General features: G+C 36.1%; 1 protein-coding gene across 1 annotated transcript; it reads left to right on the forward strand.

The window, feature by feature from the left end:
* The first annotated feature begins 954 nt into the window (after positions 1–954).
* LOC109164070 (zinc finger BED domain-containing protein RICESLEEPER 2-like) lies at positions 955–2,520 on the forward strand. Its single transcript, XM_019312825.1, has one exon. The coding sequence runs from the start codon at positions 955–957 to the stop codon at positions 2,518–2,520; it is 1,566 nt and encodes a 521-aa protein (XP_019168370.1).
* Positions 2,521–12,705: the final 10,185 nt, after the last annotated feature.

A 12,705-nucleotide genomic window follows, 5' to 3' on the forward strand; every position in this document is an offset into this window, starting at 1 on the left:
GTGGATTCGAAGCCCTTTGTTCTTGAGGGATTAAATCTAAGAAACGAAGTAATTACTAAACCCTATTTACATTTTCGTTATAGATTATTGTGTATTTGTCTTATTGATTAGGGTTTCTAATTTTTATGATTATGTGGACTGTGATACTTGTAAATCCGTTGAGAAGTTCCGGATTGCATGTCACTAGTCCTTTGAGTTTGAATTTGTGAATTGTGTGATTAGGGTTTCTAATTTGTAACGTAAATATGTGGACTCACTGGACTATGATACTTGTAAATCCGTTGAGAAGTTCCGGATTGCATGTCAGTAGTTCTTTGAGTGTGAATTTGTGAATTGTTTGATTAGGGTTTCTAATTTGTAACCTAATCTGTGGACTCACTGGACTATGATACTTGTAAATCCGTTGAGAAGTTCCGGATTGCATGTCAGTAGTTCTTTGAGTGTGAATTTGTGAATTGTTTGATTAGGGTTTCTAATTTGTAACCTAATCTGTGGTGGAAGCCATACTACCCTAGCCCCTTGCCACTGTGTGTTAAATACTGAAATCCATATAAATGTTAAGCATGATGGTATGTGTGTGGAAGCCATATAAATGTGGGAGTGTGTCTTGTACTCATGTGTGACTGAAATCCATATAAATGTGGGAGTGTGTGACTGAAATCCATATAAATGATGAGCATATAAAGTAGCATACACCTACTTAGCTTGAATGCCTGATTATGGATTTCATTGTAAATTGTAATTTGTAAGTTGTAAGTTGTAAGTTTATGGATATGTGACCCTTAAATCATTTATGTGCAATTCTGCATACATGATGAAATGTTCAATTCACTGAATTCTGCTTGTTTAACACTTTAATTGATACATGTGTGTATGTGACAAAGCCCATTATCTGTTGATGATTTTCAATGAGTGATTTCCCATTCTGTGTCACTGATACTTTCCCCTTTTTAGATGGAAAGTGTTAGTGGTGTTACTGGTGTATCTGGAACCCAACCTGAGTTGGAAGCACCTGCTGTAGAGACTGTTACTCCTCAGTCTCAGCAGCCTTTGCCTCCACCTGTTCCAAAGAAAAGGAAAGATGTTGAATCCAGGGCTCCATGTTGGGATCACTTTGAAAAGATCAAAGACAGTGAGGGCATTGTCATCAAAGGAAAATGTATATATTGTGCAAAAGTGTATTGCTGTGAGACCAAGAAACATGGGACTTCTTCTCTCAGACTTCATGTGGTAAACTGCCTTAAAAATCCTCACTCTAAGGAGACAAAGCAGTCCCTACTCACATTCCAACCTGCACCTTCTTCTGATGGAACTCAAAGTAGTGAAGGAACTGAAGGGGTGTTGGGTACTTGGGTGTTTGATCAAGACTTGATAAGGAGAGCCTTAGCTGAGATGATTATTTTAGATGAACTTCCTTTTAGGATTGTTGAGGGACAGGGTTTTAGAAAGTTTGTTTTAGTTTGCTGTCCTAGGTTTAAAATCCCTTCAAGATGGACTATCAGTAGGGACATTTTCAAGATATTTTCTGATGAGAGGGTCAACTTGAAGAAGTTTTTTAGGACTAGCAGTCAGAGGGTAAGTATCACAACTGATACTTGGACCTCAGTCCAGAGAATAAACTACATGTGCATAACTGCACATTTCATTGATAGTGAGTGGAAGCTGCAAAAGAAGATTATTTCATTTGTTCCTATATATTCCCACAAGGGGGAAAGTATTGCAAAGGCTTTAGAGAGTTGCCTTTTGGACTGGGGTCTAAAATCAGTGTTTAGTGTGACAGTAGATAATGCTTCCAGCAACGATACTGCCCTAGGATTCTTGAAGAAGAAGTTGGGCTCTTGGGGTTGTACTGCTGTTAGGTGTAAGTATTTGCACATGAGGTGCATTGCTCACATTCTTAACTTGGTGGTACAGGATGGGTTGAAAGAATGTGACAGTTCTGTTAAGAAAGTCAGGGATGCTGTTAGGTATGTGAGGAGCTCACCTGCTAGGTTGCAGAAGTTTAAATCACTAGCTGATCTAATTGGGGTGGAAGCTAAGAATTCTCTGTGTCTAGATGTCCCTACAAGGTGGAATTCCACATATATGATGCTTAATACTGCATTACTGTTTCAGAAGGTATTTGAAGCATATGATGATCATGACAATTCATTTAAATCTGATTTGGGTGGAAGTGTACCTGATTTCTTAGATTGGGAATCCATTCAATCTTTGGTTATGATTCTGAAATCTTTTTATGAAATGACTGTTAGGATTTCTGGATCATTGTATGTGACTTCTAATACCTTCTTCTCTGAGATTTCTGATTTGTCTTGCTTGTTGAAAAATATGGAGGAAGCTACAGAAGATAGTGTTAAACTGATGGGTAAAAATATGAGGGCAAAATTTGATAAGTATTGGGGTGAGCCTGAAAAAATGAATTTTTTGATATTCTATGCAAATATCTTAGACACCAGGGACAAAATTGAGTATATGCCCATTCAGTTTAACCAGTTATATGGTGAGGACAAGGGTAAATAATGTTTGATAAGGTGATTGTTGGCCTTAAGGAGTTGTTTGAAGATTATGTTGCATGCTTCCCTGTCCAGTCTGTTGAACAATCTGAAAAATGTTCTCCCTCAATAACAATATCTGATTCAGTTTCTGTTGGGAGACCTCAATCATTACTGAAATCTCAGATTAAGAAGCAAAAATTGGTGAGTGGGGATTTGTCTAGGAAAAAAACTGAGTTGGAAGTGTATCTCTCTGAGGTTATTGTGGATGAGGATGATTCATTTGACCTTCTAAGATGGTGGAAGCAACAATCTGAAAGGTTCCCTGTCTTATCTAAAATGGCAAGGGATATTCTAGCTGTTCCAATATCAACTGTTGCTTCAGAATCAGCATTCAGTACAAGTGGAAGGGTGCTTGATGCCTTTAGGAGTTCCCTAACTCCTAGAATTGTTGAGGCATTGGTGTGTGCACAGGATTGGCTAAGGTTAAGCAACCAACCAATCTCAATTGAAGAAAATATTGAAGATGTTGAAAGGATTGAGAAAGGTATATACTTCTAACTTCCAGCAATGATCTGTTTAATTGTTTAAGTTTTAATTTCCATTTTGTTTTTGTACTGCAGAGTTGTGCTGCACATCCAGCACTGGAACTGGAATGCCTACAATTGTTGTATGTTTATAGTTTCCATTAATTTATTTTGAAATCTGAATTTGTGATTACTTATTTACTTATTTGATTTCATGATAAATTTATGCCTCTGTATCAGTGTATCATGTATGTGTATCAATGATTCAAATCAATGTCCCTCGTGAGGCTGGGAAGTTGGAACTGGAAACTGGAAAGTGCTCATGGCTAGGTAACATTTTAAATGTTGCTGCCATTGAGCTCAGGTATCAGTATAAGTACTGACTAAATGTCTAAATGTGACTTCTGACTTCTGACTCACTATACTTATAAGTTATACCTGTATAAATGTTCATTATTGTGCTATGATGATGCTTCCACCATGTTCTCTGAATATATAGAATTGGGTTTGGTATGTTGCCTATGAAGTGTGGTGTATGCCATACTCATTGAGTAGTGTTCCCCCAATCCTAAATTGATATGGAAACAAAAAGTATCTGAGCACTCTTTGAGTCTTTGCTATTTAAATATAATTCATTAGTTGTTACAGTATAAGTATTATTCTGCTATGATGATGCTTCCACCATGTTCTCTGAATATATAGAATTGGGTTTGGTATGTTGCCTTTGAAGTGTGGTGTTTATGCCATACTCATTGAGTAGTGTGCCCCCAATCTTAACTTGATATGGAAAAAAAAGCTATCTGAGCACTCTTTTAGTCTTTTACAGTTTCAGTTTGTGTGATTGTGTCAATTCTAACTAACTACAAATGTTTTGAACTTATTGTGTTTTTATGTGTTCACTTATCAGGAAGAAGAATAGACATAGAGTACTCTATATTATATTAATCATATATTCATATATTGCTTTTGGAGTTTTGGATATCTGGCTTTCTTTTGAAGAAGAATAGACATAGAAGAATGCTGATGTGCTGATTGGAGACTGATGCAGTGATGCTGTTGCTATGAACAATTAAAATTCTCATTACAAGTTTTAATTTTGTAACTTGTAAGTTGTAACTTGTAAGCTAATCTGCTGATTATATGTAAGCTAATTTGTATTTTGCTGATTATATGTTTACACTTTTATAAGTTTACTTATGTTATTTACTTATTTTTGCTGTTAAGTAGTTAGTAATTAATAGTTAGTGGCTTTTGGTACTTAAGTAGTTCATTAGTTAGGTACTTAGGTGTTCCATCATCCATGAATAGAATATTTGATTTTAAGTTTTTTACATTCTGATAAAACCGAATTACAACACGGATATCCGACCGATCCGATCCAATCCGAAAATAAAAAAATAACCGATCGGATTAGTCAACAAAAAAAAACGGTTAGGGTGGTCAAAATTGAAATCCGATATCCGACCGGGGGTCTCAGTCCGCAATCCGATCCGTCCGATCCGTCCGACTGCACAGCCCTACTTGTTTGATTTTATTTACTTCTTTATTTATTTATTTTTGTTATTTTGTTTATTTATTTGATGGAGGGTCGTCGTTCTTTCTATCCTAAGTTGTTGCCTTTAGACGACCATATTGATAGGAAAAAGAAAGAAATATTACTTTTTGAAAATCCAATTTTTGAACCGCAAGAAATATTACTTTTTGAAAACCCAATTTTTGAACCGCAAGAAACAACTACAACCATAGATGCACTTCCTCCACCCTCTTGGGTTGATAATCAAAATGATTTTCAACCAAACTACTCCAATTTTTATTTTGTTAATAATCAAAATGATTTTCAATTACCTCCATCCCAACTTGAAAAACCATCTTTGGAGGACTCATTGAATGATTATATACAGGCTTGCAATAGGCGGCAAGAAGCAAATGATCTACGGTTTCAAAAACAACAAGAAGAACATGATCAATGGTTCCAAAAGCAAAAAGAAGAACATGATCAATGGTTGCAGATGCAACAAGAAGCTTATGAGCCCGAAGAAACAGATGAACAACGATTTGAAGAAAATGAGGCTTGCTTTAGAAGAATAGAAGAACATTTAGAGCAAATTGCTAAATTTGTGCAAGGGCATGTGCCAGGTAAGTTACCTAGTCAACCTGAGGATGCTCTGAATGATGAAAAAAACAAGTTAAAAGATATTATCACTTCTGAACAAACTGAAATAATTGAAAAATTGCATAATGTTGTTGATGATATTATTGTAGAAAATGATGAGCCTCAATTGCATAAATCTGATAATCGTTATGTTCCTCCCAAGCTTTATGTGTCCCCAGTCCCTGTTGATGAAAGTTTTGAAAACACTAACCCTGTACAAAATGAAGATTTTGAGGAGGAGGAGGAGCCCTATGTAGCACCTGAGTCTTATGTGCCCCCAATTCCATTTCCAAATAGGCTCAAAAGTTGTGTGCCTGTAAGTGTAGTGTTACAAAAAGAATTGCCCACAACCCCTATTGATGTTCAAGCAGGCAAACTGACCAAAAGTGTGCTTGATGAAACTGTTGATTTTTCAAATTTTAAATCTATGAATTTGCCTGACAGATCTAATCAAGTTTTTGCAGTTAAGGGGTTGAATTTTTCTGACGATGGTAAGTTGGAGTTTGAAAAACTACAAAAAGAAAATCTTTTGAATGGCTTGATTATAAATTATTTTCTTATTGTTATTCTAAAATTACAGGGTTATATGAAAATTTTACAAATAAAAAATCTAATAAAGGAGGACTCTCTTTGTCTTATTTTCTTTCCTCTCACAACATTGGGGACAATGTTGAAAATAAGTGTGGGGAAGTGATTTTACCCACAAATCATAAAAAAATCAAAAATTTCAAACTTTTTAATTTTCTTATGTACATTTTCTTAAACCTTTTTATTTTAAAATTCTAGCATTAGTTGAGCTTTATCTTTATAAGTCTTTTAAATATTCGTTGATAAAAACAATGCAGGTTTTTGTCAGCTCTTAGTGTGTATATTGCTTTTGACTAGTTGGTAATTTCTTTAATTTTATATCTTTGTCAAATCAAAAAAAAAAACAAAAAAAAAAAAAAAAAAAAAATAAATAGAATTTGAAAATCACAAATACCTTTGTGTTCTATACAATTTCTTTAGTAATTTATATGTGTCTTTCACCTTATATTACCTTTATCAAATTCTTAAACAATTCTTGAGTGCTATAAATTGTGGTGTAGTGTGTTGGTTCAAGGATCATCTTTATGGCATAAGTGAGGTAAAAAAAAAAAAGATTTAAAAAATATTAATGAAAAATAAAAATGAGTGTTTTATTTATTTTGTTTGCAATAAAGTAAGAGATTCTACTCCGCTGAATCAGCCACCTATACACATGTACCATAAATAAATAAGTGTCGTGGTCTGGTTTATGAGTACACACAAAAATGAAAACCCAAACAAGTCTGGCGTAAAATGGCGAGGTTTTTGGGGAAGTTCTCTTTTGAAAAAGTCAAAATAGAAAAATAATGAGTGAATTTTGGAAAAGACGAGCAATTGCTTTTCAATTTTAATAAATGCCTTGATCCTTATTTCCTTCATGTTTTGCACCTGCACAGTGATAGAATATTTCTGAATTTGGTTTAGGTTGAATTTGGTGAAATTTTCATATTTGTTTATTGAGATTTTGTATAGTTCATATAAGGGGTGTCAGCACACGAGCACACGTTTTATATTTATTTTAGTTGTTAAAATTTTTAATTTCTAGTCAAATGTTTTATACATTCTTTGAGTTGGCACTAACTTTGCATTGGTGGCAAATAAATTTGAAAGTCTATTTGGGTAAAGCTCGATCTTATGCTTGATTTTATTTTAATTTCTTTTCTTTTTAATAATGTCTTTGCTTGAGGACAAGCAAATAAATAAGTGTGGGAAAATTTGATAAACATTATTTTTAGTGTTATTTTTAATGATATTTTTATAGTTAATTTACAATAATTGATTAATTTATATATAGTTTTATTTATTATTTTGATTAGATAACTTTGTTAATATTATTCATTTTTAGGTTGTTTTTATTGAATTTATTTTATTATTTGAATTCTATTAGTCCAATAATTAGTTGATCCTGATTTAATAATAATTATAATTATAATTTTTAGTAGTACATGTTCAGTAGGAGTTTAATAAATGTAGATTAGTTATATATGGTCTCTAATAACTTTATTATTATTATTATTATTATTATTTAATAGATTTCAGAAAGTCAAAATTACTTACGAGAAGAAAGGCGCAGAGCTCAGCGAATCAGTATTCCGCAGATGAAGTCCTCTGGTGATCCGATTAAATAGCGGGAAGATTTTCGACGGCAATCCTTGCTTCAAGAATTTTCTGCGGCTATTCTCTATCTGAATCATGGAGTTACCAGTTTCATCAGTGCCACATCCTCCCTAACCACCTCGCGAGTATTCTTGCTGAAACAAATACTGGATTTGTGAAAATTGACCCCCTGCGAGACAAGCTCTCATACACAGATAAACATCGCTTGACTTCCATAGCTTCCTGAACATTGGCCTTAAAGAAAAGCAGACTATCATCAGCAAAAAACAAGTGAGAAATAGGGGGGGGGGGGGGGGGGGGGGGGGGGACCTCTAGCCACTCTACAGCCATGAATGAGGCCATTACTCTAGGCTTACTGCAATAATAACGATAGCCCCTCTGCACAAATAATAAATAGGTAAGGGGATAATGGACCCCCCTGGCGTAAGCCCCGAGTTGGGATCACGGATCTGGTACGTGAACCATTAATTAGGAAGCTATAAGAAATAGTAGTCACACAGTGGATGATTAAATCCACCTACCTACCATCAAACTCCAGAGATACAAGCATCCTACGTAGGAAGGGACACTCCATACGATCATATGCTTTAGCCATATCTAGCTTTAAGGCACCCCAACCAACCTCTCCACACTGCTTCCTGTTCAAGAAATGACCAACCTCTGCTGCAATCAAAATATTATCCGTAATAAGCCTATCAGGGATAAAAGCACTTTGGGAGTCCAAAATAATGCTTTCCATTATTACCAGTTTCATTCTGTTTGCTATTACCTTAGCCACAACTTTATACACCATTTTACTTAAAGCTATAGGTCACAAGTTAGTTACAAACTCATGGGACTTCTTTTTAGGGATCAACATGACGTCTGTATCATTCAAACATGGAGGGAAGCTGCGAGAATTCAAGCAAGCCATAACAAAAGCAGAAACATCCCCACCCAGCACATCTCAAAAATGCTGATAAAAACCTGAATTCATCCCATCCGACCCAGGGGATTTCTCCAGAAACATTGAAAATAAGGCGGCTTTGATCTCATCCATCTCAAAGGGACGCATAAGAGTCTTATTATTAGCCTCAGTCACACGCGGGGCTATATTACTGGAGAACTCGTCCACCACATCGGGACTACTGGAATGAAAAATGCCATCAAAATAATTCAAAATGACCCCCTTCATGGCTTCCCCTTCCACCCAATCCCCACAATCATTTAATAGTTTTGTTAAAGTATTCTTCTTTCTACGGTGAGTGGCATACCTGTGAAAGAACTTAGTGTTTGCGTCGCCTCCTCTCAGCCAGTGTTGCTTGGCTATCTGCCTCCAATACACATCCTCTTGGGCTTCTGTGCGACTCAAGAGCACCTCAACTCGCTGGAACTTAGCCAACGAGGCTGGATCCCGTAGCCCGCATAACCGAAGCTGCTCTTTTCGTAGATTTTGAATCTGCTCACCAAACTTGTGAAAGCCCACCCCCCCCCCCCCCCAACGCATAAGGCGAGACCCACAGAATTCGATGCAGCCCTGAAGCCCCATTCCACGACCTACATCTCATGCCTCCTCCACCACGGCTCTACAACCATCATCATGCAACCAGGCCATCTCAAAACGGAACCCCTTCCTACCCCCTTGGGAATATGAGATCCCTATATAAGAGTGTTGAGTAAACTGAAGAACGGGTCAATAGATTGGTCACATTGGCACCCAACACACAGCCACGCCAAGCCTCCGAAGCAAGTACCTTGTCCAACCTTTACTCAATCCAGTATTCAGTACCTTTCCCCCTTTCCCAAGTAAATTGATAACCATCCACGGGCAACTGCGAAACCACGTAGGAGGCTAACCGGATGTGGATTACCCCCTTTCTTCTCATGATTAAAAAGCAGGTCATTAAAGTCCCCGAGAACCATCCAAGGGAGGTCGGACCTTGGGGCTAGAGATTTAAGAAACTCCTAGGACTCGTGTCGTCTACCACACTCCGGAAACGGTAAAACCCCGTCATTCGCTAGACTGCAAAGCCAGGCACACTAACTTCCACATCAATGTGGTTTGTTGAAAAGCTTAGTAACTTCCTCAGCATGTTCCCGACTTGCTTTAGTTTCTATTAAAAAAAAAATACAAAATCGGGCTTCTTACGGGACACCATGTCCACAACTTCACGAACTGTTCGTGGATTGTCCAAGCCACGACAGTTCCAACTAAGGGTACTCATTGGGTTGGGCGGGTCTGGGAACCAGAGCCCGCCGGAAACAAGATTTTTGGCAAATCAAACATTGCAACGTCACTTCCCCCACCGCCATTCCTCCTCCCTACTCCACCCGAACCTTCCCTCATGCGTTTCGAAACTGTCGCCACTACACTGTCTGCTTCCCGCCGTCCAACATCCGACGACAACATTGGTTCGGCCGCCTACTTTTCCGCCACCGTAGTAGTAGCAGCCGAAACCATGGGATTGCCGTCCTTGTCAAGCAGCCAAGGCGCACCGACCTTCCGCGGACCCCTCCTCAACCCGGCACGAAGCTCATCCCCAAACGGGTACTGATCAATTGGCAAGGCCACGTTCCGTGCTTTCAAACAATGCGTATGTAAGTGGCCCAACATTCCACCAAAAAGTAGAAATTATGGAGCCTCTCATACTTAAAATTCACCCAACACGTTGACTTGTCCCGTTTCAAAAGATTCATGCGCCTCTTTATAGGTTTCGCCATGGGGATAGAAACCCTAATGCGGTAGAAGGTTTTCCATGGCGCATCAGAAAATCTATCATAAATCTTTACAAACGAGCCGAGGAAGTTCCCAACTTGTTCCAAAATACCATCTGAAGTATACCCAAGGGGGAGGTCGTGCACTTGCACCCACATGTCAACCGTGTCAAGAGGCACCCTCACCGGTATAGCACCATCTGTAACCTGCTTGCAAACCAAAGTATTGTTCTCAAAGGATCACGACCCCCTGTCCAGAACGTGCCTCATGTCCGTCTCATGGTGAAAAACGAACAAAAAGAGGTTAGGCTGAATCTCTGAAATATGCACCCCCATCATCGGCTGCCAAATCGAAGCCATCACTTGGCTCATGAATTCCACCTTCACAACCTTGGTAGTCAGAAACCTGCCAACAAACCTCCAGGTCTCCACCGTAGCCCCAACAGCCACCATCTCTCCAGCCACAACAGGTTCGAAAACCTCATCCTCCTCTTCGTCCAACGCCATGTCAGCCCAGCGGGTTGTTATTGCGCCTACCGAACTCGACACTGCTCTAGCATCTATGTGCACCGTTGTAGACAAACAAGGGAAAGCAAAAGAAACCGGCGTTCAACCGGAGGGAGGCACCGTGATCACGTCGAACGAAACCTTCGGGAACTGAAGGAGAGAAACAAAACCCTAGAGAGCTAGAGAGAGAATATGCTAGAGTCAAAAGATCATAAAAACTTACTTCGGTCTAGGTCCCTATAATAATTATGTTAGTATGCTCATATTTCAAATTATCATGTTTAATTTGTACCAATCCGTTAACGAACATATTTACATAAACTACTAAGTCTAGTACCCTATTCAATGCTGTACGTGAAATACTACATGAATCATTAACCATAAGAGTTAAATGACCTTTACTTTTCACATGATAAATATAATAAATAATGTGATCAACAATAGAAAGTATATTTGGAACAAAAACCAACATCATTAAACGGTAGAACAGTGACATAAAATTTATATTTATGAGGAAATTTGGGAAGAAAAAATTGTAATTTTATGGGAAAAAATAGGGTGAGAATTCGAATTTTATTATTTGGTAGGCATGAATAGAATTACTAGGAATTTTTAAAAAAGTGCATAAAAAATAAAATACACTTATATAATAATAATAATAATAATAATAATAATAATAATAATAATAATAATAATAATAATTATTATTATTATTATTATTATTATTTTATTATTATTATTATTATTATTATTATTATTATTATTATTATTATTATTATTATTATCAATTACTGTGAATGTAGTAATACACTCATTGATGATCAAAAATATAAAAACTAAAATTTTAATGGGGATGGGGTAAGATGAATTATATATGCGATTGAAATAGAGAAGTTAGTTGTTAGTTGGGCCATCAGCTATGTAATGTAATGAATTTGACGTTTTAAGGTTGCCCTATAAAATCATCTTATTGAAATCAATTTGAATATTTAAACATTTCCAAACAAAATTCAACAAAATTCATATATAGGACAATCATTATACCATAAATCATACTTCACTTTTTAAGGTGAACTAGTGACATAATATACATTTCTTTTTTATAAATTATATTTTCTAGCTTATGTTATATTAATTCTAAGTCCCCATAACTCTAGCTTGTCAAGAGTACTGAATGAGATAAATCGCGAGTCACCCAATCAGTCATTTGTCACATAATGCACATTTTTAATATCATAAAAGTACATTTTAAATATATTAAATGTTTATTATTTAAATACTGAAAGTTCATTATTTAGTATACTATACTACTAAATACGGAGCAATAAATTTTAGTATTAATAATTTCTTTTAGTATATTAATTAAAAATGAAAGTTTATTTATGGTACATGGTACAGACTATAATATGGTACAACGGTGTAGATAGAGATAGTGAGGGTTATAAACAGAAAAGATTTTTACTCAATTTCAAAATATACATAATACGTATCCTTAACTTGTTCGAACATATGACCCACCAGAATTTATGATATCTAAACCTACTAAAATATGCAATCTTCGTGTTATTATGTTTTTTTTTTTTTTAATTTATTTTAAAATACTCATGATTGTTTATAAGATATTATTATTTTATATTTTCTTAAATATTTTCAGCTTAAAAAATCTATCACCCATTTATAATGATAACTGAAATGTCATCACACTACACTTATTATTATAACAAAATTTAAAATTTATAACTCTTTTCTTACCTTTGAATTACAATTTTTTTTTAAAGCATACTGAACTTTATTAAGACGTTAAATCTGCTAAAGACATCCAAAATAGGAAATAGATAAATTCACTCATCTCGGTCAGACAAAGAAACAGATTTTCTAACTAAAACATCGACTCGTAGACAGTCTAACTCGGCAGAAATTCCTCGTGGAGCACCAGAATTTATGATATTTTGTCTTAAGAGGTTGAATCCCAAATCTGAAGGGCCCTCACACTCCGACCAGAGTATGTGAGGGAATGTAAATCACGGTGACTCAAAAATTTATAATATCTAAACATACGAAAATATGCAATCTTCGTGTTATTCTGTTTTGTGGCTACTTGTTATGGAGTATAACAAAGTTTAAAATTCATAACTTTTTCTTTTTAACT

Source organism: Ipomoea nil, unplaced genomic scaffold (assembly GCF_001879475.1).
Source record: "Ipomoea nil cultivar Tokyo-kokei standard unplaced genomic scaffold, Asagao_1.1 scaffold3056, whole genome shotgun sequence".
NCBI classification, from domain to species: Eukaryota; Viridiplantae; Streptophyta; class Magnoliopsida; order Solanales; family Convolvulaceae; genus Ipomoea; species Ipomoea nil.

What these genes read in the sequence shown, in the direction of transcription:
- LOC109164070 (XM_019312825.1), top strand. Translation starts at nt 955, where the DNA reads ATGGAAAGTGTTAGTGGTGTTACTGGTGTATCTGGAACCCAACCTGAG.